Source organism: Canis aureus, chromosome 29 (genome assembly GCF_053574225.1).
Source record: "Canis aureus isolate CA01 chromosome 29, VMU_Caureus_v.1.0, whole genome shotgun sequence".
NCBI lineage: Eukaryota > Metazoa > Chordata > Mammalia > Carnivora > Canidae > Canis > Canis aureus.
Genome location: NC_135639.1, coordinates 28,074,808 through 28,102,241, shown reverse-complemented (window position 1 = coordinate 28,102,241; position 27,434 = coordinate 28,074,808). Strand labels below are relative to the sequence as shown.

General features: G+C 43.2%; 3 protein-coding genes across 22 annotated transcripts in view; 1 reads left to right on the top strand and 2 right to left on the bottom strand.

Moving 5' to 3' along the window:
• Positions 1 to 7,426, bottom strand: part of SEC31B (SEC31 homolog B, COPII component) — a 60,139-nt gene extending 52,713 nt beyond the window's left edge. For 5 of the 17 annotated variants that reach the window (XR_013368059.1, XM_077877980.1, XM_077877985.1 and 2 more), the window contains exons 1-3: positions 6,944 to 7,422; positions 4,539 to 4,625; positions 4,075 to 4,198 (exon numbers count right to left, since the gene is read on the bottom strand). Coding sequence is in view for 7 of the 17 variants with exons in the window: in XM_077877980.1 (XP_077734106.1) it covers positions 4,075 to 4,198; positions 4,539 to 4,617 (203 nt within the window). In the remaining 10 variants the exon portion in view is untranslated. Of the gene's footprint in view, positions 1 to 4,074; positions 4,199 to 4,538; positions 4,626 to 6,943 lie in introns of all 17 variants that reach the window. The other 12 variants (XR_013368055.1, XR_013368056.1, XR_013368057.1 and 9 more) reach the window with 5 other exon arrangements.
• Positions 7,427 to 10,010: 2,584 nt separating this feature from the next.
• On the bottom strand, positions 10,011 to 14,625 carry NDUFB8 (NADH:ubiquinone oxidoreductase subunit B8). 2 transcript variants are annotated; one of them, XM_077877978.1, is made up of 5 exons: positions 14,464 to 14,625; positions 14,079 to 14,205; positions 12,678 to 12,777; positions 12,115 to 12,270; positions 10,011 to 10,197 (listed from the first exon to the last, which is right to left on the bottom strand). In XM_077877978.1, the coding sequence occupies exons 1-5, from the start codon at positions 14,546 to 14,548 to the stop codon at positions 10,105 to 10,107; spliced, it is 561 nt and encodes a 186-aa protein (XP_077734104.1). In that variant the 5' UTR covers positions 14,549 to 14,625; the 3' UTR covers positions 10,011 to 10,104. The 2 variants fall into 2 exon arrangements, with proteins under 2 accessions (XP_077734104.1, XP_077734105.1); XM_077877979.1 differs by lacking the exon at positions 14,464 to 14,625 and adding an exon at positions 14,422 to 14,444.
• Positions 14,585 to 27,434, top strand: part of HIF1AN (hypoxia inducible factor 1 subunit alpha inhibitor) — an 83,657-nt gene continuing 70,807 nt past the window's right edge. The window contains exons 1-8 of one of the 3 annotated variants that reach the window (XM_077877976.1): positions 14,585 to 14,704; positions 19,559 to 19,777; positions 20,044 to 20,294; positions 23,108 to 23,256; positions 25,128 to 25,273; positions 26,077 to 26,183; positions 26,601 to 26,664; positions 26,901 to 27,011. In XM_077877976.1, the coding sequence (XP_077734102.1) occupies positions 19,601 to 19,777; positions 20,044 to 20,294; positions 23,108 to 23,256; positions 25,128 to 25,273; positions 26,077 to 26,183; positions 26,601 to 26,664; positions 26,901 to 27,011 (1,005 nt within the window). In that variant the 5' untranslated portion in view covers positions 14,585 to 14,704; positions 19,559 to 19,600. Of the gene's footprint in view, positions 14,705 to 19,558; positions 19,778 to 20,043; positions 20,295 to 23,107; positions 23,257 to 25,127; positions 25,274 to 26,076; positions 26,184 to 26,600; positions 26,665 to 26,900; positions 27,012 to 27,434 lie in introns of those variants that run through there. The other 2 variants (XM_077877977.1, XR_013368051.1) reach the window with 2 other exon arrangements.

Below are 27,434 nucleotides of genomic sequence, written 5' to 3'. Positions count from 1 at the left end.
CAAAAAAGACATTGAAATTCGCAAAGATAGAATCAGCCCTAAGAACCACCTCATGGCTATGCTTCCGGAGGAAAGAAAAAGACAAGGTTCAAGAGGGTAAACTGAGGCCTGAGAGGTCAGAAGGTCATCCCTGCTAAGCTCAGCTGAGGACAAGCTTTAGCTGCTTTATTTTTAGGAACATGTGCTGTGTAAATCCTTGCTTCTATATGTACTTCTTTATCTGGGATTTTGCTTTTATTTGCTTAGTTAGGTTTCTTTTTAAAAATCCCAACCTCATGTTAGTGAACTCAAGTGAAAACAAGTCAAAATAGCTGAGGGAATCCAAGTTTCCTTAAAAGTCAGAGCAATGCAGGCAGTACTCCAAGCTACAGAATGAAGCATGGCTGTGAGGGAAGTTTTGTCCTGATGCTCACCTAGTATGCACCAAGAAACTATATGCCTATGTATCCTGAAGTTACAGCAGAGAAAAACAGGGCCAGAGAAGCTAAATAATGTGCCCAAGAGGATATTAGATGGCAGTGCTGGGTTCTGAACCGAGGTCTATCCAACAACAAAGCTCATGTTTTCTCTACTCTGTGATCTTGATGTAATCTCTAAAGAAGGCAACTGGGAAATGGGAAAACTAAGAGAAATACATGATCTTTTTCAGCTTGCTGTTCCATACAGAGGCAGCCAAAGAGGGGTCACAATGCTCCCCAAGTAGCTAGAACTGCTATAAAGGTACTAGAAGATAGATCACCTACCTTCTTCATGTTATGAGAGGATGGGTCATACAGAGGCTACAGAGACCACAAGGAGATCTAGGTCAGTGTAGACAGAGGATGGAATATAGCACATTACACATCGGCCTCTGATCTTACTCAGCCACAGCAGCTAAGTCCTCAATTCACAAGTCAACACACAAATCATGTATTCTTCTCCCCAAAACCTCTTCTTGCATGAGATTCATCTAACAAACCAAATATTGCCAGCTTCAGTGTGCATGCTAATCTGTACTGATTCTGACGCATCCAGTGGCATTTATCCACGCATTTCCAATCTACCTATATAGTCTGAGACAGTCTCCTATCCACATCTGTATCAGTGTTTCAGAGCAGTTCTCTTTCAGTTAAGTATTTCTAAATATATGACATTTCTCTGATGCATCATGGCTTGAGGATAAGGGGGTCTTCAGGATTCAAATGTGGTTAATCCATGGGTCTGGTGAAAAGGGCAGGAAAAGGAAGGGAAAAGATTCTGAAAAGTATATTTTTATGTAATAACAAAGGGGGGGCACCTGGGTGGCTCAACTGCGTAAGCGTCCAACTCTTGATTTTGGCTCAGATCATGATCTCAGGATCCTGAGATTGAGCCCTGCTTCAGGCTCTGTGCCCTATGAGGAGTCTGCTTTTCTCCTCTCTCCTTTCTCTCTCTCAAATAATAGATAAATCTTTGGGTGGGGAGAGAGATTGTGCTATAAAAAAGAAAGGGAAGGAAAGACTGAACATAAGACCTAAATTCAGAGTTCAGTAGGTTCTCAGCAGGCATCTTACACAATCTCTTCTTTAAACATAAGTGAGGAAACTGAAGACCAGTGTCAGAATACCATTTGCACAGTCATGTATCTTTAGTCAAGGATGCAACCCAATACAACTGTGCATTCTGCTAAACCATGCAAAAGATGACATAGAAAAGAAAGAGGGAGGCATAGAACAAAGACTGGGCAGCCCTCTACCTACTCTGATCAATAGTTTCAGATATGAATTTCTGAGTAAGTGACCGAATCCAGGCTGAGAAGAAAGTGGGTGTCTTAGACCCTGGGGTGTCCAAGATGATTTCTTCAACAAGACTCTAATGATCAAGGTCTAGGTCAAAGGTAATTCCTTAGGTCTTTGGACACAATTATAGAAGTGGAAAAGAAAGTAAAAATGAAATACTCTCAATAGTGTTAATTGTACTATTTATTTGGGTTATAGCCCCCAATCCTTGCAGGATGGAACAGGGTATGAAGTGAAGTTTATGATTCATGAATTGAGTATCAACATTTCAAAAAGGGTCCCTTCAACATAGCTGGCTGCAAAACAAACTGGTCATCACACTTGAAAAGCTCTCAAGGAACTAAGGTTAACTGAAGAATAACTATAACTAACCAAAATGGTGGATATGAATGCTCAGTTTGGTAATTCCGACATTTCTAATGTCACTCATTCATTTAATAGATATTTATTAAACATCTAACACCAGGCACTGTTTTAGGAGCTAGAGATACAGCAGTGAACAAAACAGACAAAAATCTCTGCCCATAGGGTTCTTAGGATTCAATTTCAAGATTTCTTTTTTTTTTTTTTTTGTAAAGATTTCATTTATTTACTCATGAGAGACACACAGAGAGAGGGAGGCAGAGATACAGAGGGAGAAACAGGCTCCATGCAGGAAGCCCGACGTGGGACTTGATCCCAGTCTGTGAGACTTGATCCCAGGTCTCCAGGATCATGCCCTAGACTAAAGGCAGTGCTAAACCACTGAGCCACCCAGGCTGCCCCAATTTCAAGATTTCTTAAGCAATTATATTGCCTCTTTCTTAGGAACTCTGCCCTAAGGAGCCACTACTGTGCTGAAGCTGCTAATGTGCTGGCCAAGGACAAGAGTCCTTGCCCACTGGTCCTATTCTTTAACTCCAGAAGTATAAATGTAGTTGAATTAGCTCCACCCCTTTCAGGGGCCCTTTCTGAAATGCTTGCTTAGATGCTAAGAATATCTCATCATTATTGGTAAACCCTTCAGTGGCTGCTCTTCAAAGGGAAAGGTGCTGGAAATACAGAGATGTAAAGAACTCTGAAATAAGGGATACTGTCAGAAAGTCATAAAGGGGCTTCAGAAAGGGAGGACAATAACTAGGCTAAACCATGAAAAGAAAAAAGAGGATACTTCTGTCTAAATATCTTAATTAATCTCTCAGATGAAAAAATGCACAGGAGAATACAAAGCTGCATTTTGACCAGTAATCTCTAAAGTGGGATGGGCAAGATAATTTTCAAAGTTGTAGGGAAAAGATTTATATTTTTAACCTATAAAATCATACAAATTGCATTTTTTAATAGTAGAGTAACACATGTATATTACTTACATTGCCTATACGACTTGAGTATAGTGAAAATTCACATTTTCCCTGGTGGCATCAAAATTTGGAGGCCACTACTTCAGAATTTAAGCCACATCTTTATAAAACCTATAAAAGAGGGCAGCTGGGATGGGTCAGCGGTTTAGCACCACCTTCAGCCCAGGTTGTGATCCTGGAGACCCGGGATCAAGTCCCACGTCTGGCTCCCTGCATGGAGCCTGCTTCTCCCTCTGCCTGTGTCTCTGCCTCTCTCTCTCGTGCTCTGTCCTCTCTCATGAATAAATAAATAAAATATTTAAAAAATATAAAAATAAAAAAAATTAAATTAAACCTATAAAAGAGAAGTTAAATAATAGAAATAAGGTAGATTTTGGAGTTAAGCCTAGATATAAATCCTAGGTTGCCAGGGTTTCAGTTTCCTCCTATGTAAAATGGGAATAATGGTATTTATGGCTCAGGCTCATTTTGAGGGATAAATGATATACAGAGCTCCTAGCATAGTCCCTGGTCTGTATACATGTGCTCTGTGAATCCCAGTACTTAGCTCTATAAGCCTGAGAGAGCCATGAAATCCATGAGTACCCAATCAGTTCCTAACCACAATGAGAAGATGCTCATTTGTTCTCCTCCCCTTGGCAGAAAAAGAGATATTGTGTAAGGTTATCTTCACAAGAGCCAATGGAGGAAGGAGCCAACATCTCTAGGCTGAGAGAGAGATCAGGTACTTATGGGTCCAGGTTTGTATGAGGCATCTCTATCACATGATTCTGCTTGACACTGCTGCTGCTGCTGCTGACCAAAGAGGTGCAAGTGGTGGTTTTAAAAAATCCTTTTGCAAAATAACCCCAGGCTTAACTTGTTCCCTCATGAATCTCCTCATGAACCCCGAGAAGCACACATTACCACCAGGATTCCTCAACAGGGTCTATATCAGGATCTGCCCCACATACCCATCACCAATTCAGACATAGTACCTGTTTGAGGCAGAAAGGACTCCCTTGTGCTTCAAGTCCAAAGAAGGGTCCCTGAAATCAACCTCAAAGATTTCCAATGTGCCACTTGTGCTAAAGGAGGCATCTAGCTGCTGGGCAGATGTTCCTAGGCACAAGAAAAGTTAGGAAGAAGCAGCATATAAGCAAAAATACATGCACAGATTTGGGGTATAAATGGTTAGTGAGTGGAGAGGTAGAAGAACAGGAGAGGACTGGGTATACCCTTTTTCAAATGATAACTCCAAAGGAAACAAGAAAAGAGAGGTGTCCAGGCTTGAGGCATAGCTCAAAGCAAACACCTAATGTCCCCTTGCTTGTGCTGTGAGCAAACCCCACCTTTCCAGGACTCTAAACCTTTCTCTGAAGCTCAGTAAAGAATTCTGGATAGTAAGTCTCCCTTTGACTTGTGTACTTTCAGTAGATTGTAGTACACAGAATCATCATACCTGTGGCCAGATACACAGGGTACTGGCTGGCTGGGCTCCACGCTTGGACAGCTGGCCGTTCTAGTTCCTTTAGCTTCATGGTCTGTCCTGTGTGTGGCAGAAAATTGACATGGCCCTTGGCCTACTGAAAATAGAAACCTCCAAACTTAAGGGCCAGGTCTAGGGCATAGCTGTAGACACGAGATCTTGTTTCTCTCACCCCACCATGGAATGGGGCATTTCAGGGCAATACAGGGTGACATACACATGACCATCTGTAGATTGACAAGGATGGTTCACTTACCCAATTACTGAAATCTAATGCTTTAACCCAAAAAAGATATTCAAACACAGTGGTTGCCAAGGCCTAATGGTGATGATAATTATCAAATCAGATAATCTCTCAGTGACCTCATCTATTCCCTTGGCTTTACATATCATCCATATGCTGATGACCCCCAAATTCATACCACTAATACATATCTCTCCTCTGACTTCCAAATTCTTACATATAACTGCTAATCAAATATTTCCATCTTGATATAGCAAAGATACCTGAATTAGTCTCAAACCGAATTCTCTATTCCACTATGTCCTCGCTTCAAATCTGTTCTTCCTCTAGTTTTCTTCATCTCAGTAAATGGTACCACTATCCACCTAATTGCTTAACCAGGAAACCTGAAAATCACCCTTGGTTCCTCCTTTTCCTTCTAATTCATCATTAAGTCTTCCTGATTCCACGTCCAAAATTGTATCTCAATCTGTTTACTTTTCCCCATCTCCACTACCACTACCACTCTGTTTGAAAATACCATCATCTCTCACCTGGAATACTGCATTAATCTTCCAACTGGTCATCTTCACTCTACCATCACCCAATTAACTCTACATAGCAGCAGAAGTGAACTTTTAAAATCATAAACAGGATTTTGGCATTCCATGCTTAAAACCTTCCAATGACTTCTATTGCACTCAGACTAAAATTGCACTCAAATCTTTTATGACCCTGCTCAAAGGCTCTAGCCTACACCATCAACCTCATCTCTTGCCACATTCCCCTCTTACTATGCTGCAGCCACATTCGCCTTTTTTTTTTCTTTTCCTGGCTTTTTACCACCACAGAGCTTTTGTAAATTCTGTTTCCTATATTTTGAATGTTCTTCCTTTCATTCTCTGCATAACTGGCCCCTTATCACATCTTTCCGGGCTCAGCTTCTCACCCCCTCAGAGAGGTGAGCCACCAAATGAAAATTAGACTCATTATTTTTTCTTCTTGGTAACTTATGTTTATTTACACTTACACTGTTGGTCTCATCCACTAATAAGTGAAGTCCAGGGGAGCCTGTACTGTGTCTGCATTGTTCATCACATTATAAATAACCAGTGCCAGAACAATGTCTGATATATAGCAAGTGCTTGATAATATTTGTTGGATAAATGTAAACATCCATTTTAATTCTGTGGTTTCCAACCCAATTCTAATGCATATTCAAGGTGCCATCCCAACAGAGTAGCAAAGTGGCAGACAAGTGTTTTCTTTGTTTCTAAGGTGACACTGAACTTGAGGGAGGACACTTGGGACCGTTGTGACCTGCTTAAGGAGTCCACCGTCAGGTTAGCCTCAATCTACAAAAATAGCAGGTAGTATTACTCAACCTCTAATGTAATCTCCAGCCTGAAGAAAGTTTAAGGCTGCCAATTCAGCCAAGATTCTCAGGGGGCCTCTAAACACTTGAGGCAACATCAATTACCTACGGACTCGCTGCATATCATATTATATAGTCACCATTGCCACCTGCTGGTCAAAGCTATTTTCACGTTTCTGGGGAAAGCCCTTAAAAAAGTAGGGGCTGCGTTTAGCACTGCTCATTTAACGTGCACATCTCATTTCTCACAATGGTTCTGTGCGGCAAGTCCTATTACTATCCCCATTTTAGGAGGAAGAAAACAGGCTGGGCCGAGATGTGAACCCCAATCAGCCCCCACGGCCCAGTGTGTTTAACCATTATATTAGTTCAAACTAAGCTAGTTCAGGCACTTGAGGTGTCAAATCCCCGACGGTCTAGAAACCGGGAACATGGGCTTTTAATCCACATTCAACGGAGAGCCGAACAGACTCCTGCAGTGATGGTGTTCGGCAGCGACCTCCGGGGCCCTGGCCCTTTGGGCGGCACGGTCTGTCCTGCCCACCCTGTGCTCCAGGCCGGGGCCGGGAGCGCGGACGCAGGCTCGAGGGCCGCGCTGAAGGGAGACCCTCGTCCGGCCGCAGCACCCCCGCGCGGCCGGGAGCGCGGAGCTGGGTGCGACCCGAGGGCGGCCGCGGTGCTGCCCGGGCCGGCGTGCCCGCGGGGGGTGAGCTCCCCCGAGGCGCTCTACCGACGGCGGAGCCGCAGTCCCCGACTCCAGACAGGTGGGGGAAGACCCACCTGCACGGAAAGCCCAGGTCAGGGTGGCGCGGCGCAGCCGGAGCCGATCTCCTTACAGGGCCTTTGGGCTCAACAGGGTGCTGTGGACGGCAGCCGCCGAAGGCCAAAAGTAGTCCTGGCAGGGCACCGCACGCGCAAAGCGCAGGGTCGAGGAGCCGGCGGACCCGCCAAGGATGTAATAGGATTCTCGCTTTTACTTCGGGATCCGTCGCCTGTCCTGTGATTGCGCAGTTCTGCCGCAGTGGGTCGGATCCTGCGACCGCTAAGTTCTAGCCTGTTCAATTTGAGCCAGGCTCCAGGACAGTCCCCAGAAAAGGGAAAATACTAATTCGTTGTTTGTTGAAGTGGAGAAGACCTGGTACTAGTTCCAGAAGCTCTCAGTGTTATCCTAATTGACAAGGTAAATAGGAATCCCGGCCGTAAATAACGGCAACGCACTACAGCCCGGCAACAACTGGTGCCCAAAAGCTGTTGGCTGAGCTAATTAAAGGGTATAGGCGTGCAGAGGACTACGTACTGTAGACCAGGGCCTTCCTGGAAGGTTTCAGGGACAACAGACGGATATCACACCTTGCAGCAGCAACATAGGCCGTGTCTCAGGAGGAAGGAAGGGCCCAACTGGATATAGGCCCCCTGGCATCTCCCGTACAACGAATGAAAGAGGTCAGGTACAGATTGGGAATACCAGTTCAACAATGCAGGTAGTTGGGAGTTAGTGAGAATTATGAGTTTGGGTGCAATAAGATGAAGATTATATTCTGAGACAAATAATATGGACTCCCTTGAAGAGAAAACAGACCTGGAGGCAGGGACTCAAATTAGGAGACTAACAGAATAGTCCAGGTACCGGGTGATGAATGTCTGGATTAACATAGTGGTGATGACTGTAAAGGAAAACTGGACAGGTTCTTGTGGCTGATGAGGTAAAGGGTTGAAGGAGGAAGTGAAAAAATCGGATGGATTTTTTTATGTTGACTGAGGAACATTTCCAAGCAAAAATGTCAGCACCTGAAGACCTTAGACCTGTTGATTCAAAACTTTGGTTTAATGCATAAGTTCCACTGTGTTTTTCCAGTTACGTCTCCAAAGATGAACTGGTTCAGTTATTTTACAATGGAGCCCCTAATCACTGTGACACAAGTCTAATTCCCTTTTCATGTGGACTAGAGGGTTTTGAAGTCAGGACAACACAATTCAGGGCATTGTCTGTCCTGCCCACTCTGTGTACTAATTACCTACTAAACATTTCTTGAACATCTAAGCACCACAACAGGGGATTAGACCTGACAGCAAATAAAACAGGGCGGAAACCTGAACCTTAGACTATACCTCGAATTAGGGAATGAGGCAGAAATGTCACTGGTGGGAGTGCTCTGAAGGAAATCTGAACCAGGGGATCCCTGGGTGGCTCAGTGGTATAGCGCCTGCCTTTGGCCCAGGGCGCGATCCTGGAGTCCCAGGATGGAGTCCCGCGTCGGGCTCCTGGCATGGAGCCTGCTTCTCCCTCCTCCTGTGTCTCTGCCTCTCTCTATCATAAATAATAAATAAATAAATATTTAAAAAAAAAGAAATCTGAACCAAATGCTTAAGGTCAGTTTCAAGAATAGAATTAAAAAAATAAAAAGTACAGGGGTGGCTAGGTGGCTCAGTCAGTTAAGCATCCGACTCTTGATTTCAGCTCAGGTCATGATCTCAGGGCTGTGAAATTGAGCCCCATCTCTGGCTCCACGCTGGGCATGGAACCTGCTTAAGATTCTCTCCCTTGGGGATCCCTGGGTGGCGCCGCGGTTTGGTGCCTGCCCTTGGCCCAGGGCGCAATCCTGGAGACCCAAAATCAAATCCCACGTCGGGCTCCCGGTGCATGGAGCCTGCTTCTCCCTCTGCCTCTCTCTCTCTGTGTGTGTGTGACTATCGTGAATAAATAGGAATTTAAAAAAAAAAAAAAAAAAAAAAGATTCTCTCCCTTTCCCTCCCCTCCCCCTTCCAAAAAATAAATTAAAATTAAAAAAATTAGAAGTACACTCTTCTCTTTCAGCTCACACATCTCTTAATTCTTTTCACTCTGTTTGGTAACTGCCAGTCTTACCTTCTAGGTAAATACTTGAAGGCAATTATTTTGTCTTGTCCAATTTTATATCTACAGGATCTATCAGTTTCTGATACATATTATACACAGAGGTTTGTTAAATATATTATCAAATGCGACAGAGGACAGAGTGTGAAGAAAGATAAAAAGCCAGTGGAGACACTGAAGTAGAGGCATTTTAGTATCAGTATTCATCCCCTGATCTCATAAAAGTCCCTTTCAGGGCCTGGACAAAAACTAACTTGGATGAATTTGCTTTCATAGGTCATGTTGAATGTGTGATTTTTTTGTGGACAGGTTTTCGGGTAGCATGACTGTTATTTTAAGAAAATGTCCCCAAAGGGACAAAAAAAAAAAATGAATTGGTTCACTTAACAGATACATTGAGACAGACCCTCAAAAACAGGAGCAAAAGCCATGCATAGGTTCAGAGTAACTCAATGAACTGTCCTCCAATTCACAAATGTAGCATTCAGAATTTGCCTTGGAACAAGAAATACACTCTTACAACAAAAATAACATTAGAGACAGTCACAGCCCCAAGTAAGTCCAAAAACACCTATTTACCCTGGAATATACTTAGAACATGTTAAAGTGCAATTTAAAAAACAAAAAAACTAACCACTATAAAAAGTTTTTTTGTTTTGTTTTGTTTTTGCACCACCGGGGCTGCCCTGTTTTTTAATGAGAAATACATCTTGTCCCAACTTGGGAAGTCAGGAACGTATCTTCCTTCTTCAACCCTGTAAATGGGAAAAGGAGCTACCCTTACCGCCTGCCACACAACTGGAACCTTCAAATACCTTCACAGTCGCAGCAAAATTAACAAATTTACTGTTTTCTTATGCTTAACTCCCCCCACCTCCCATCTTTCTAATCTCAGAAGGGGTAGGGGGTAAGAACAGATAGCAGACAAAAAAAAAATGAAAAAAGGATGAGGTCCTCAGGGCAGTGGCTATTCCTGGGGAAATGAGGCACAGATACCACAGCACTAAATTTTATTAGGGATTTCATTAAGGTTAAATCTCTAGAAATGAAGGAGTCAGTTAAGGGGCACAAAGCTGATGAAGCCACTTCAGATCTCATAATGAACCACTGGCTCAGGCTCTTTGGTGGGATCGCCGCCTCGTTCCAGGTACAGATTATTATAAGGATACTGCTTTGGCCCCTAAGGAAAAAACACAGGTCAGCAAGACAGCATACATCCCAGCCAATACCTGGCTATACCCCACTCTGAGTTAACAATCACACATTGTAAATGGGTACAAGGTAGCCTCTGGTCAGACCCAGCTGGGCTAGAACAGCAGGAACAGCACTCTTCTTCCCTCATCAGCCCAAGGCAGAGAGAAAGCCTAGATTGTGAGAGAAGTGGTGCCTATACTTCTGTGTGTATGAGTGAGTGAGAGAGAGAGAAGGAGGGAGGGAGAGTGCTTTCTAAATGAGACGATGCATCCATCCATCCCACTCTCTCCTGGGGTTGAGACAGACTCAATCTCCTTTAAGTCACTCAGCCTCTAATGGTTCCACCACTAAAGTGGCCTAGCAAATGAGGCGTGCAGGAGCAGCAGTGGGGGAAAGCACAGAGGAGACACGGCTGGGACGTGCTTTAGGGGCTGCTGGCTTTACCAACAAACAGCTGTCAGAGAACACAGCTCAAGGGGAGGAGAAAAGGGTGATGTGCTTACAGAACTGAAAAATGGAAGAGCCACACTGTGTTTCTTGCTCTCCTGAAGTGAAGTTAGTGCTCACACCAGCCCTACGTGCACTCTCCAGCCTGGAGCCCCTGGGGCTTGGTAGGAAGGCTCGTGTCAGTGCACACAGACATACCAGCTACCATCAGGACATTGATTATCTCTGCAGAGGTAGCACTGAGCAGCCAACTGCAAACATGACAGTCTGCCTGCTTTTAGTTCCTTCCCGTACAATCTACCCTGTAGATTAATCATCCTAAAATCCTAGCCTTCGTTATGTCACTTGGCTGTTCAAAACCTCAACATAGCTCCCTGCTGCCTAGAGGCAGACCAAGTCATCACTGGATCCCCAACTTCTAGCACAATCTGTACTTGGTACATAGAAGAGTTTTCATAAATATTTGTTGAATTAATAGCTTACTATACCACTAAGTCCAAATCCCTAGTTACATAATCAAAGCTTCCCAACCTAAATTATCAACTCACCTCACAATGTTTTTTAACAGGCAATTTCCACACCTAATTTCCCAGAACATGAAAATTACCTGTTAAATACTGATTCTAGAACCCTACCATGAGCTACTGAACCAGGAAATCTGAATTTTTAGCAGCTCTCTTTAGGTAACCAGTACGGCTGGTTATCTAGGAATATTTTATGTGCCTATTCCACTCCAGCTAACTTACTCTCCTTTTCCTTCCTTCTATTTTCTCTTGTCCCAAATGTTCTCCCCAACTTCTCCACACCATCAGAAGTCTATACATATTTTTAGTATCTAGCATGATCCTTCTTTTTTAACAGCACCTCATACCCATTAACACAAATGTTCACTACATACATATGGACATTAAAACTGCCACATTCCTATATTTCAATGTTGCTCATTGTGTCATTTATCTACATTTTATTCTTATCCAAATCAAACTTCCTTATAGTCAAAGAGTATACTTTCCATGTCCTTTACACTCTCCAAAATAAAACTGTCTGTGCTTATAGTAAACAATTGCTTCCGGTACCCTACAGGAAGTGCCCTTCACATCTCCAGCAAAGAATATGGTTTGAGGTCTAGATTCCTTGACTAAACCTTGAAAGATCACTTGCTAAAATATAATTGGTAAGTGTAGTCCCCAAATGGCAACTCTAGAAGATTAGTTGACTTAACACATTCTCATCTCTTACCTAGTCCTAAATTGTTTCTTCTCACTCAGAATGACCCAAGAAATAGGCATGGAGCAGTGCTCTGATACTTGCGCCAGGTCAATGGGTAAGGCTTTCCACGGGCCTTAATAGGAAGCCAAGCCTGGCATTGGCTGGATCCCTACTGCACAGAAATTTCATTCTCTCAGGAAACAGAACTAAGTAAATGTGCCTACTGGAGCATTTCTCAGATACTCACCACAGGCTGGTAGGTGCGGTAATTCTCCCCAACCCAAAACATGAACAGCATGAAGGCCACGAAGCCGAAGAGGTGCTTACACATGAGATTCCAGGAAACGGGTGTGGGTGATGTGTCCACACGGTTCCTGATATACATGTCAAGGTCCCAGTGCATCTATGGCAGAAAAGCAGTTACATGTCACATACTGCTCTTCCTACAAAAGGCAGGCAGTGTGCAAAAGAGCCTAACACAAGTTTCAAGAAAGGTATTTTACTGCCCTGGGGCAATATTCTGAGAGTCAAGTGGGAGCTACTCTAGCACATAGGACTAGGTGCTAGCTTAGAGCTAGGTTCTGCTGACCAAAGACAGCTCAATCAAAGTACAGAGCTCTGATTATTTCCAGAAGTCCCACCCTATGTATCATACATGGACCCTCAGATCTCAGACCACTGGATCTTGTTTCTTTGGGCAGAAAACCTTAATGTTGCTTAGGCAGCAAAGTGCCATTTAAGCTAAATAAAGAATCCTCACGGGATATTAGAGAGAAGGAAGAAAGGTCAAATGGGATATGGATCTCTCACCGGTTCACCCCAGTTCAACCTCAGGTCTGAGTGGTCCCAGTTATACCATGGATCCCTCTCCTGCTGTGAGCGGTCAGGGAGCTTCGGATAGTCGCCATACCTGAGAGACAGAAAAACTTCTGGAAGGGGCTCTGAGCAGCCTCACTCAGACAATTCAAAATCCCCTCATGTTAGAGATGAGAAACCAAGTAATAGAGATAACTGACTCACCTAAAGACAGAGAAACCCACTTTCAAATCAATTTATAGTCACTAAGCACAGAGCTAATCACAGAAGTCCAAAGTGTAAATAAAAGACTGTGTCAAACTCTGAAGTATTATAACATACATGTTTTTCTTACCTTCTTTCAACAATAAAAAAAGTCAAAAGAAAAAAAACAATAAAAAAAGTCATGCAATGTTATAATGTTAGAGCTGGAAGGGAATTTAGCAATCAATCACTCTGATTCCCTCATTAGATAGAAAATGAAACTGAAGTTTAGTCTGAACCCAGGGTCACCCAGCTAATTGGAATACAAACAACAAGGGTCCAGATTAGAAAAGCATTCTCTTCATAGTAACTGCTTCCCAACCACCAAGTTAGCATACATCTCCATGTCTCAGACACCTTATGGGACTTCCTGCTAAGCTGGGTCTTCCCCAACAAATCCAGTTTCAACTTTTACACACTGCTCCTAAGGTTACTCTTGTCCACAACAAAAATCAGAGACATAGAAAATGATGACAACTAGTCGTGTGTCACAGAAAATGATTGGAAAACAACAAGAGGAATAGGAGCTGCTAAAACCACTATTGGAAGAGTGATGTATGAAAGAAAATAAACCTGACAGTAATCACTTCAGATAACTAACCAAAGGGATGTTACGTAAAGGACGGATGGATAACATCAATTGGAATAGAGAAGTTGGCTGTTTAACCTGATTGACAGTTACAACTTCCATAGCCATAAGAACAAAGATTTTTTTTTTTTTTTAAGAAAGATATACAGACGAATATAGAGTACTACATCTACAAATAAGGCTCTCAAGACAGGAGTCCGGTTCCAGTCTGATCACGTGCCTGAATGACAGCACCTGAGCCCAGCAGATGCTCAATCTAAATGAAACCTTGTGCTCTGGCTGAAGCCAAGGAAAGTTCCTGCTATTCAGGGGTCCTCAAGGGAGCTATTAAAATCTCGGCTTCCTCATTTGAGGAAACAGCCCGAGCCAAGGAGAAAATTGAAGTCCTCTAGGCTGCAGCTGCTCACCCATCACTTCCCACCTCCCTCCCCCGAGAAAGTCACCCATACCATTGACTCTGAGGGGTCACGAGAAGGTTCAGGGAAAATGGTCTGAGTCAAGCCGCCCAACCCAGCTGGCCATCTCCCGTCACTACCCGGCTTCGAGCCGACTCTGCATCTCACCCCATGCCATCATCCGGGTACGGTTCGTAGTCCTCTACCCGCATATTATATTTCTTGGCGGCGGCGGCCCGTTCTTCCGGGGTCTTGGGATAGGGCCCCGGGAGCATGTCCTTGGTAATATGCGAAGCTGGAGATCAGAAGAGGGCGAGTCAGAAAAGACCCCGTCCCTCCTGCCGCCCCGAAGGCTTCAAGCTGCGGTGGCTGCGGCGACCCGGGCTTCAGGGAACCAGTGAGAATCCTGACACCTTTTTCTGGGTATACTGACTCCTCCTCCGCCCCTCGCCGGACACGGCCCCTGCGGTATCCGCGATGTCCTCCTCCCCCAACCTTCCACACTCCAAACCTCAGGCATCCCCACACTCGGGCCTCGCCCGTTCTCGCGGACCTGTCCGTGCACCCAACGGCACCACGGTCCGGGTAGCCCTTTGCAGCCTTCGGACTCCCAGGACCCAAGCCCTGGCCGCCGCCATCTTCACCTTCCTCCCCGGGTCACCCTGCACATGCGCAGAGGCCTCGTCACGGCGGCCGAGCCGGGCCAAACGCGACGAGGGAAGCCAGTAGCGAAGGAAAGTCGTTAGGCTCCCACAAGGGCGGGGCTTAAGCCGTGTTGGGAAGCTGCAGGGAAGGTGAGAAAAGAAGATGGATAGAGACGGAGAGGGAAAGCGGGGAGGACAGAAAATCAATCAGGTCACTACTTTGACATCTCATATTGTGTCCCTTTCTCCATCAGCTGACTTAGACACTTCCAGGGATAATGGGGACACCGAACCCAAGCATATCAGATGCAGTACAAGTCAACTGAGCCTGTCTTAATCCCTTCTCTTGACTGCTTGCCTTTTTCCTCTCCTTCACTGGCACTTCCTCCTTTAGTCCCCAAACGTGATCATTCTTCAAATTCAGCCCGTGGTCTTCCTTGCTCTTGTTCTGTTCTGCAAGTTGGTTGATCTCGTAGAGGAATGATGCAACACACAAATCGGCCTGGAATTCGCTCCTCAATTTTACTCCGTGTTTATATTTGAATGTCCCACTCACCTCAACCCAACAAATGTAAAACCAATCCTAGCATCTAAAGCAGCTCTTCTCAGACTAGCTAAAGCCTCAGATTGGCTAGGACTTACATTTATAGCTATCAAGCCAGACCACAGTTAACAAAGTAGCTTAATAGAAAAATGGGGGATATTATCGTGTTTGCATACGATTATGTTTTCACTTTTACACAAACAGGATTTGCATAATTTACACAATATAAATGTACATACATCTCCAACAACTTTTAGGGTGATTAATGTGTTGCTGCAGAATCCATTATTACAGACATTCTCAAATATATACTAAAACAATAACAATTATATATACCACTTGCCATATAAACAATAACAATTATATATACCACTTGCCATATAAATATACCAATTGCCATACTTCACAGCAACTTGCCCTCTTGTAATTAAGCATCACTAGTTGATGTTGAAAATAATTGTACAATATCTGCATTCAATCAATAGCAAGCCCTGACCTAATTTGGGTCAAGAAATAAGAGTGGCTATAATTTATTTACTATTTTTTTTAAAGATTTTATTTATTTATTCATGAGAGACACAGAGAGAGGAGAGGCAGAGACACAGGCAGAGGGAGAAGCAGACTCCTCATAGGGAGCCCGATGTGGGACTCGATCCCGGGGCCTCCAGGATCATGCCCTGAGCCAAAGGCAAACGCTCAACTGCTGAGCCACCCAGGCATCCCTAATTTATTTACTATTATCAAGATATAATTCACATACCATAAAATTCATCTCTTTAAAGTATACAATAAAATTGATTTTTAATATATTTACAAAGTTATGCAATTATCACCACTAATTCTAAACTGTTTTCATTACCCCCCCCCCCCCCCCCCCCCCCCGCCAAAGAACTCCTGTCCCTGTTAGTGTATCTCCCCTACCCCTGGCCCCTGGCAACCACTAATCTACTGTCTGGATGGATTTGCCTATTCTGGACATTTCATATAAATAGAATCAAGCAACATATAACCTTTTGTGTCTGACTTACTTCACTTAGCATAATATTTTCAAGGTTGGTCGAGGAGGGATCCCTGGGTGGCGCAGTGGTTTGGCGCCTGCCTTTGGCCCGGGGCGCGATCCTGGAGACCCCGGATCGAGTCCCACATTGGGCTCCCTGCATGAAGCCTGCTCCTCCCTCTGCCTGTGTCTCTGCCTCTGTGTGACTATCATGAATAAATAAATAAAATCTTTAAAAAAAAAAAAAAAAGGTTGGTCCAGGGTTGTAATATATATCAATTCTTCATTCCTTTTTATGGCCAAATAATATTGTCATATTGATTGCAACTTTTTGTTTAAACACTCATTGTTGATAGATATTTGGGTTATTTCCACGTTGAGGCTATTATAAATAATGCTGCTGTGAATATTCTTGTACAGCTTTTTGTGTGGATGTATGTTTTCAATTCTCTGCAGTATGTACTTAGCAGTAGAATTACTAAGAAAGAAAGATCATAGGATAACTCTGTTTAACTTTCTGCAGAACTACAAAACTTTCAAAGAAACTGCACCATTTTACATTCCCACTAGCAGCATAAGAGGGTTCCAATTTTTCTACCTTCTTGCCAACACTTGCTACTGTCTTTTTAAAATTATTATTATAGTCATCCCAATGGCTGTGAAAGGTATCTCATTGTGATTTTGATTTGCACTACCCTGATGACTAAAGATGTTGAGCATCTTTTCATGTGCTTATTGGTTACAGTATATCTTCTTTGGAAAAATGTCTACTCAAGTCTTTCATCCATTTCTTAATTGGGTTTACTTTTTATTGCTGAGTTGTAAGAGTTATTTATGTATTCTAGATACAAGTCACTTATCAGCTATATACTTTGTAAATATTTTCTCCTGTTCTATGGATTGTCTCTTTTACTTTCTTGATGGTGTCCTTTGGGACCCCATTTTTATCCTTTCAGGTGTTGGAATTTGTCAAAAGCTTTCTGTCATCTATTGAGATGATGTGATTATTTTTTTCTTCTACTAATATGGTTAATTTTCAGATATTGAACTAACTTTGCATTTCTGGAATAAATTCTACCTGGTCATGGTATTTAATCCTTCTTTTTAAAAAAAATAATTTTTTATTGGTGTTCAATTTACCAACATACAGAATAACACCCAGTGCTCATCCCGTCAAGTGCCCCCCTCAGGGCCCATCACCCATTAATCCCCATCCCCCGCCCTCCTCCCCTTCCACCACCCCTAGTTCGTTTCCCAGAGTTAGGAGTCTTTATGTTCTTTCTCCCTTTCTGATATTTCCCACACATTTCTTCTCCCTTAATACGGTGCTGGATTTGGTTTCCTAGTATTTTGTTGGAGATTTTTGCAACTATATTCATAAGGGCTATTGGTCTGTAGTCCCTTTTTTGTGTGATACCTTTGTCTCATTTTGGTATCAGCTTTTCCCATAGTTGGGGAGTGTTCTCTCTTCTATTTTTTCCAAAAGTTTGTAAAGGATTGGTGTTAGTGCCTTTTAAAATGTCTGGTAATGGGGCACCTGGGTGGCTCAGTGATGAGGCATCTGCCTTTGGCTCAGGCCAGGATCTCGGGGTCCAGGATCAAGTCTGACATCAGGCTCCCTGGAGGGAGCCTGCTTCTCCCTCTGCCTGTGTCTCTGCCTCTCTCTGTGTGTCTCTCATGAATAAATAAATAAACTTTTTTTAAAAAATAAAATAAAATGTTTGGTAAGATTTATCAGTGAATACATTTGGTCCTGGGCTTTTCTTTGTGGAATATTTTTTTATTCCTAATTTAATCTCTTCACTTGTAAGTCTATTCAGATTTCCTATTTCTTCTTAAATCAGTTATGATGGTATGTGCCTTTCTAGGAATTTGCCCATTTCATCCAGGTTATCTAATTTTTTGGCATACCATTGTACATTGTATTCCCTTGTACTCCTTTTTATTTTTGTAAAGCCAGTAGTAATGACTCTTTCTTTCTTGATTTTAGTAATTTAAATCTTCTTGCTCTAATTATTCTTAATTCCCAAGGGTATATATTAATATGCTCTTGTAAAAATCCAAACATGCAGATAAAACTGAAGCCTTGGTTGGCACCCACAACCCTAAACCCTCCACAGAAGTAATCCCATTATCAGTTTGGTGTAGCATAGTCACTGTACCATAATTATGTAGTTAAGTTAGTGTATTAGTTTTTTATTGCTGCATAACAAATTACCATAAATTTAGCATCTCCAAACAACACAAATTAATTGTCTCACATTTTCCATGAGTCAGGAGTCCAGTCAGAGTTTAGGTGGGTCTCATCTCAGGGTCTCACCAAGCTAAAAGTAAGGTATTTCTGGGGGCTGTTGTCCTCATCTGAAGCTCTGTGTCTTTTTCCAAGCTCAGTGGTTGTTGGCAAAATTCAGTACCTGCAGTTGTAGGACTGAGGCCCCTGCTTTCTTGCTGGATGCCAACCAGGAGCCTTTTTTATCTTCTAGAGCCTACCTACCATTCTCTGCCACATAGCAACTTCTCCTTCAAAGTCAATAGGAGAACTTCTTTGGCTTCAAGTCTTTCTGACTTCTGTCACTGACCTCTAGACCCAGATTTAAAGAGCTAGAGTTATTAGATCAGGCCTACCCAGGATCAATCTCCCTTTTGATAAACTCAAAATGAACAGATTAGGAACCTTAATAACATTTTTGCCATATAGCATAACCTCATCGCAGGAGGATAACCTATCATATTCATAAGACCTGTTCTTATTCAAGGGGGGAGACCTATACAGCATGTATACCAAGGGATGGAAATCTTTGGATCCATCTTAGAATTTGGCCTCCCACAGTCATTCATAAAAATCGCCTAAATACTCCATTGAAGTAATTGATAAGGCCTTTTATAGCCAATATAAATTGTTTGAAAATGTCAGAACGCTCATGGTTGGCCATTAATAATAAGCTTGGTCCCATGGCCTAAACATCTTTAAATGGTAAAGAGAAAAAAAGAGAGACAAATAAAATGATGCTAAAAACAGATAACCATCTTTGATTTTAAAAGAATTCAACTTGCCATCTATCTTTTGTCTAGGCCTTTAGAGCAACCTTTGCCCAAATCTATCAATCTGACTAATTGCTTTTCCTTCTGACTTCCCTAAGTAGGTCAAGTGTTCTGCTTCGCTCCCCATCCATGACGGTAAAGTTCAATGCCCCACTAAACTGGCTTTCTTCTTGTCTTCTTGTATAGGCCTGGGCACACTGACGCAGCAGTAATATTTGGGGGATTCGTTAACCAGGTGATCAGTGATTGAGTGGGTCTAACTTCTGTGCCCCAAGTCTTCACCGGCGGAGCTCAGAGTGTAAAGCTGTCGGTCACCTCCAGGGGGAGCTCCCCCACGCCGGGTTCCGCGTTCTTTGTGTCTCTGGACTGCTCTCGCGCGCAGTCCATCTCTATGGTTTCCGTTGTGTTTTACCCGGAACAGGCGGGGCTTCCGGTTCCGGTGGGGCTGTCTGTAGCGACGGACATGGCGGCGACAGCAACGGAGGCTGCGGCCTCCGGCTCTGAAGAACCCCGGGAAGAGGCTGAAGCCCCCAGCCTCGCCTGGGATGAGTCCCAACTGCGTAGTTATAGCTTCCCGACCCGGCCCATCCCGCGTCTGAGTCAGAGCGACCCCCGGGCGGAGGAGCTTATCGAGAATGAGGTAGGGGGCGGGGCCCCGTCCGAAGGGGGAGGGGGAAGGGACCTGGTTGAGAGAAGTCAAAAGCGAACGGTCACACAAGTCGGGCATTGGCCGGGCTGTGGACTACGGCTCAAGGGAAGATAGAGAAGGAGGCGAGGAGAAATGGGACTTACGGAGTTCGTGCTTTTTCACGGGAGAAAGTGTTCCGAATTGGGGAAGTTGTTGGAGTCATGGGACAAGAATCCGCCAGCTCCTTGGGATGATTTCATTTGTTTGTTTTCACTTAGGAGCCTGTGGTGCTGACAGACACAAATCTTGTGTATCCTGCTCTGAAATGGGACCTTGAATACCTGCAGGAGAACATTGGCAACGGAGACTTCTCTGTGTACAGTGCCAGCACCCACAAGTTCTTGTACTATGATGAGAAGAAGATGGCTAACTTCCAGAACTTTAAACCCAGGTCCAACAGGGAGGAAATGAAATTTCATGAGTTTGTTGAGAAACTGCAGGATATACAGCAGCAAGGAGGGGAAGAGAGGTAGGTTCCCAGATCTGGTTTTCCATTGAATCAAGGGTATCCATTTTCCTTTCTTGTAATTATTTGAGCATATGGAGGAGTTGGATGAGTTCTGTAACTTCAGAGATGAGACAATTATTAGACTTGAACTGTGACTCTGTAGTTTTTTGTCATCTTCGTTAAGTGACAGTCACAGTCACATAGAAGGGTTAGGTAGGCGAACAAAATGAGTGAAATTGTTTCGGTGAAAACTACAATGAATCTGAAAGCATATGCCCTGTCAAAATGAGAAGTCATTACTTGACTCTTGTTTCCACTTGGGAGTGAAAGGTTGCCAGATACAGTCGTATTTTTTGAGAAACCAGGAATTAGGATGTTTACTTTAATTTTTTTTTTTTTACTTTTAAATGTGGGCAGCTAATTCAGATTTTTAAAAATACTGTGAGGTGCCATACAAAAACGAAAAAATAACTATCATTGGATTTAGCCCTGAGATTGTCAGTTTGCACCCATATCATGGCACATTCAGAACTGACTGTTCTCTGTGCTTTTATCCTTATATGTGAGGATAGCCTCTTTGATAGGTCCCAGACAGCCTTCAGTTCCACACTATAACATTGCTTCTGGGGAATTGTTTTCACTGAGTATCTCCATCTCACACGTGGTGCCCAATCCTGGGCTTGTGTTTAGTCTCCTGCCTCAGTTTTTTTCCTGACTCTCTGCAAATCCATTCGCTCAGCAGCATGTGGCTGAGCGAATGGATTTGAAATACCGTGTGTGTGTGTGTGTCTTCCTGACATTTAGCAGCTATCATAGTGCTAGAACTTTGACCAAAAAAGAATTTCCAGGGTCTCAACTGATTGATCAATTCCTTATGTTTTAAAAATACATAAGTTTTCTGCTTAAGTTTCCTCAAATTTTACATAGCATGGTGCTGGTGGAATGTAACGCATCGAATGAACATTTGCAATGGAAGGAGCATGAGAAAAGACACATGATTCCTCATTCCTCAGTCACTTTAAGTTTCCTGCCTCCCAAAGGAAGAGTAGTTTGCCTCACTAAGTATATGCTATGAGTGTAGTCTGTACTTGATGAGTGATTCAAGAAAAATTTTTTTCTTATGCACAAGTTTTGCCCTACCAGCTGACTTTACCACCAGTCAGTTCCACTGTGGAATTGGGCAGGTTGTTATGATTCAAGGAATTCTGTGATTCCTCTTTGAGCACTTTTGACCATTTACTGTAGAGATGTAATAGGAGTTGTTTGGATTCATGTTTGGTGAGTGGTCTGCCTCTTTCAAAGTTACTTGGCAAAAGTTTTGTATGAATATTTTATTTCTGGGGAGAGTACAAAGGTTGAGTTCGAGTCTTGAAGGTTCCTTGTTTCCCAAAAGGTAGCTACTGTTTAGAACTTATCAAGATTTCTAGTAATATTGCCTTAAATATCCTGATTCTAGGCACTCAGATACCTTTGAGCCCTTTGAAGTAACATTCTCAGGACGAGAACAGGGCTCCTTACAGGGCTCCTTTTGTGTCTTGTCTTCATGTTTGCCCTTTTATTAATGTTCCTTGTGGGACTTGAGCAAATGTGTCTGGGTTTTCATATCTGTTAAGTAATTTCTGGTCTTCCTCGGTGTATTAGGAACCCTGGGTCTGCTGAAAGCCTGATGAAGCCTTCAGCTGTAGGAGGCTGCTACAGAGAGGTGGCTGAATTAGTTAAGATAAACTAGGCTTCAAGCCAGAGGCAGTGACTTGAAACAACAAAGGTTTATTTAGGTTTATAACAACAGTTATGCTGCATGTCCATCGTAGGTCATGTATAAGCTCTGCTGTTAAGCCATCTTTTTCATTTTGGGACCCAGATTGCCCCAGCAGTTACAGTCTGAAACCTCGCAGCTGATTAGCAGAAGGAAAGAAATGTGGTGGTAGTCAAATTACAGTTTGGAAGCAACACAAATAATTTTTGTGGACGTCTCATTGGTCAAAACGAGTTAAATAAGCAAGCGTGGCTGCAAGGGGATACACGAGAATTAACTCCACAGGGAGGGAACTAGCTCTTCGTGAACAGTAATATGATCTGTCATAATAGATAGAGCCCCATTGAGAGCCAAAGAGGATGTCTGAAGCCCTGAGAGTCTCTGGAGAAAGGCTGATTGATCATTCTAGACTCTGAATAGGTGTTGAGGAATCTGTGAAATTGTATGAAAGTCTTATGTGTATGTAAACTTTTATGGAAATGTTCCTTGGGGATCCCTGGGTGGCGCAGCAGTTTAGCGCCTGCCTTTGGCCCAGGGCGCGATCCTGGAGACCCGGGATTGAATCCCACGTCGGGCTCCCGGTGCACAGATCCTGCTTCTCCCTCTGCCTATGTCTCTGCCTCTCTCTTTCTGTGAGACTATCATAAATAAATAAAAATTTAAAAAAAAATAAAAAAAAAAGAAGTGTTCCTTGGATTCTTAGATTTATGCTGTGATCCAGAAAAGTTTAAGAATCATTTCTTCAGGGGTGCCTGTCTGGCTCAGTTGGTAGAGCATGCAACTCTTTATCTTAGAGTTGTGAGTTCAAACCTCACTAAGGGTGTAGAGCTTACTTAAAAAAAATAAAAGGAATCACTTCTTTTTAAAGTAGCAAGTTAGGTGTTGAATAGAATTCAAAGAAGGATAAGCAAGGATTGACAAGGATTCAGTTCTGTGAGAATCTGTCTTGGTTAAGATTTGCATGGCTGCAGCTGTTCTCTGTGGAAGGTACTGATGTGGATATGGATTTCCAGGTGTGTGGAGGCCATGCCAAAGGACCGTATGTGCACTAATGGCATTTTATTCTCGGGGAACATAGGTTGTATCTGCAGCAAACACTCAATGACACTGTGGGCCGGAAGATTGTCATGGACTTCTTGGGTTTTAACTGGAACTGGATTAATAAGCAACAGGGAAAGCGTGGTTGGGGACAGCTGACATCCAACCTGCTGCTCATCGGCATGGAAGGTAAGAAGTCTTTCAGAAAGCAGCATAGTTTGGAGTTACACAAACCTGATTTCCAGGCCTGTCTTCACCACTCATTTGCTTTATGACTTTGAACAAGTCATTTGACTTTCTTAAACCTCAGCTTCTTCTTCTGTGAAAGGAATATGATAGTATCTTATAAATAGCTATGAAGGTTAAGTGAGAACACATAAAGCGATTTATGCACTCTAAAAAGGAAAATTAGTTCTCTCTTCCCTTCCTCAGTTGCTGCATGAGCATGTATACTTAGGTATTAGGAATCTTCCTGCAATATTATTCTTTATTGAATTTTCTGTATTCAGAACATTTTTATTTCAGTAGAAGAGGAAAGGTTATTTTTTCAATATAAATTGGACCTTACTTCTTGAAGGTTAACGTATTTATGGAGTTAAGTCCAAAAGGTATAAATAGGCGTGTAATGATAAATCTCTCTTCCACTCCTCTATTTTCCAGCCTTCCGATATCCCTCCCTGGAGGCACCATACGTTATTAGTTGTTCGTGTATCCTGTTGGAGGATTTTATGCATACACGAGCAAATATGCGAATATATTCTTTTTTTCCCTTCCGTTTGAATGAGCGGAGAAGCCTTTGAACTCCAATCATAGGAAGGAGAGCTGCTTACTAGCTCTTTCTTACTTTTATTTCTGGTACTAGCTCAAGGCCAGACCTGTAAATGGTACTTAGTAAATGGTGAATAAATTGGATTAAACAAAGAAGCAGAGTAATTATTTGTTGTCATTCACTACTGGGTTCTGAAGCCTTGTTTCCTCCTTTATTGTCCTTTCTTCAGATTAGGATCCTTTGCTGTCATTGTTAAGATTTCTACCAATGAAGCTTATGGATTGTACCCCTAACCTGCCTCTTAGAAACCAACTCTTGATTAACCCGCCAGGAGCTAGTTTTCTGACTTACTTAGCTATGTTTTTCTGTTACCTTCCTCCCCTTTGGTAGAGTGCACAGAAGCAGATCCCTCAGGTAGGGTTGAGAGAGCAAATCTCCTTTGAGGGTACACTTGGACTCTTAACAGTAAAGAAGGCCACGCTGTCTTGGCCTACCCAGGAAGACCTGGGGAATGTTTTTTAAACTCCATGCCCTGCAGAGGGCCCCTTGGCTCTCAGGGATTGTGCAAAGGATAGACAACAGATGAGATCCCAGTTAAAAAGAGTAGATGGAGCATACATACACTAGGGTAGAACTAATTCAAGTTAGCACCTTAAATAATTTGCCTTATTCAAATTATAGAACACTTCAGGAATCTGATATGCTTTCCCCATGCCTCCATGAAAATTAACAGCCCATTGTTGTTCTAAGAAGTGTTGCATTCCACAGGTGTATTAAAGTGGGAGCAAAGGTTGAGAATCTCTGAGCTCCAAAACAGCTACCCAAAGCAAGTATATATCCATACAACTTAAAATGACTGGTTAACTGTCAAAGAAGATTATGCATGTGTTGTTGATACCAGTCATTTCAGTTGTTTGTAACTTGCTTTGCTACCCTTGAATTCTTGCTGTAGTCAAGAAGAGTACAAGTATGCACAGTATATTACTTTGCCAGACTTATGAATATCATGTTGATGTGCTGCTGCTTCCAGTAAGGACAGAAGCATCATTTATGAAAGTTTGCTTTGCTCTAATCGATGGTGAACTCTTAGCCAGCAATGGTTTCTGAACAACCTATTACTCACTGAAAGGGTAATAGCTAATTTGCTAAGAGTTGTAATTGTTATCAGATCTTCCTGATTCTGCTTGAAATTTTGATTGGGAACCCTTAGCTGAGAGGGCAGGCTGGGTTCCCCTCCAGCCTATGCAGTAGAGCCATTGCTCTGAATAAGAAAATGTCTTTCCTCCTACAGGAAATGTAACACCTGCTCACTATGATGAGCAGCAGAACTTCTTTGCTCAGATAAAAGGCCACAAGCGATGCATTTTATTCCCTCCGGATCAGTTTGAGTGCCTGTACCCATATCCTGTTCATCACCCATGTGACAGACAGAGCCAGGTGAGGAGGTCTGAGGAGGGTATAGAACTCCTTTGGGATCTGGGGTTGGCATGTCTTTCTCCTTTCTGGTGGATAAACTCAGGATAATTTCACAGTGTAGCTCATATAATCCAGGCCCTTGTGGTGGTCCCTAGGTGTTTATAATGATAAACAGCCCCATTGAGCTAATTCTGGAGGGCAGACCCCATCACTGCTGCTGGTGCACTCTGGTTATCCTGTTTGAATGTGTATGTCTCCGTTGGATTTAATAATTGTTTTCTGTGTCATGGATGCTGCTACTTTTTGATAAGGAGAACGCTAGAATTGTCATATGTTACTTACTGTCTTTCTTGGATTTGAAAGAAGTATCTGGTTGATCTTATGGCCAACCAGAGAGGTCCTCTCCTTTCTTGAGGAGAAAACTGCCTAGCCACTTCATGCAGGAGTTTTTGCTGGCAGGACTATATGTGTGAGAGAAAGTTTCAGAGGATCTGGTTGAAGGATACATCCTCATTCCTCATATCTGCAGGCCATGAGTAGGTTTTCTAACCTGCGAGCTGTGATGATTGGCTTCTGACCTCAGGAACACTGAGGCCCAGGTTTCTTTATCACTTAATCTTCAAGCATGGCCTATCTTACACCGTTTTCTGAGAGAGAGCGTGTACGTTTAATGTGTATATGGTATCTTCTGCTGAATATAATTTCTAAACACATCTTTTTTCTTAAAGCCATCTTTTTATTGCCACCAAACTAGCACATCACAGTTATCAATAAAGATTTGGTGATTGACTGATTTTTTTTTTTCTTTCTCTTGAACCTCTCAGGTGGACTTTGACAATCCTGACTACGAGAGGTTTCCCAATTTCCAGAACGTGGTTGGTTATGAAACAGTGGTTGGCCCTGGTGATGTTCTTTACATCCCAATGTACTGGTGAGGAGGGGATTAGGACTGGGGGCTTCTTGAGAGCTTTCTTTCCCATTCCCAGAAAAGCTGTATCTGTGTCCCTTCTGAGTTGTGGCAGGATTAGTTTTCTGTGATCTACAGGAAGGTTGGCATATCCAGATTTGAGCATACTGAACATGGGGAAAATGACAACCTAATCTCTCAGACAAGATGACAGTTCCTCAGGTCCAAAGAGATCCCAGAGGCTTGAGGCTGGAGAAACTATTCTTGGCTCTTTTGTATTTGGAAACTGAACACCACTGCCTCTGATTCCGGGGTCTGTTTGGCAGGATGAATATAAAGATAATGTCCTTATAATTTGTTTCAGCTGGACTTTTCCTAGTTTTCCATCTCTCCTTCTAAAGAATATTGGTGGCAAACAGGAGCATGTTTATTTTCTTACAGGTGGCATCACATAGAGTCATTACTAAATGGGGGGATTACCATCACTGTGAACTTCTGGTATAAGGTGAATATGGGTTTTTTCCTCTAGATGGGATTGGGGTGAGGTAGGTGTAATAAATGATTTGGGGGCAGGGTGGGGAGGTTGGCTGTCTCTAAAAGTGATTCCTAGGTCTTTGGGGAGATGAAGGAGGGTTGGGTTCAAACTGGGTTTCTTAGAAGGGGTGAAGGCACTGGAATCATGGGTTATACTGAAGCCTGCTGCTGCTAAAGGCATTTCCTGAGCTGCTGCTTCCTTTGCAGGGGGCCCCCACCCCTAAGAGAATTGAATATCCTCTCAAAGCCCATCAGAAAGTGGCCATAATGAGAAACATTGAGAAGATGCTTGGAGAGGCCTTGGGGAACCCACAAGAGGTATGTGGCTGCCCCAAGGTGGCACTCCTGTGGCCCAGTGGGCAAGAGTGACCAGGGAAAATCAGGATTGGTGTCACATTCTCCATAGCTCTGTTTCAGTATCTGGTGTCCTTTCTCTCCATAGAGGTTATGGGCGTGTTCAGAAAAATCTTTGTTTTCTGGTGAGAGCTGGGCTTGACTGGTGGATCAATTATAATCTGTTCCATGCTAGTGGTAATGTTCCCCATGGGGCTTGTGTGCCAGCTGGGGACCCCTGAGGGGATTCTTCTGGAATGGGAAGTGAGCAGTAAAGCATCTCCTCACGCTCTCCCAGCTGTGCCAAGGCTGCTCTAGGTAATGTTGAGACCTGCTTCCCACACAGGTGTGCCAGTGGCCCATTGGGTACCCAGGGGAGGTATTTGTAATGCTCTTGCCTTCTTTCTA

Bases quoted from the DNA above. Each gene is read 5' to 3' on its own strand.
- NDUFB8 (XM_077877978.1), bottom strand. From the start codon at position 14,548: ATGGCGGCGGCCAGGGCTTGGGTCCTGGGAGTCCGAAGGCTGCAAAGG. The intron at 14,206-14,463 runs GTCCGCGAGAAC...TCTGATCTCCAG, and splicing joins GCCGTTGGGTGCACGGACAG to CTTCGCATATTACCAAGGAC. The intron at 12,271-12,677 runs GTGAGAGATCCA...TTTCTGCCATAG, and splicing joins GGTTGAACTGGGGTGAACCG to ATGCACTGGGACCTTGACAT.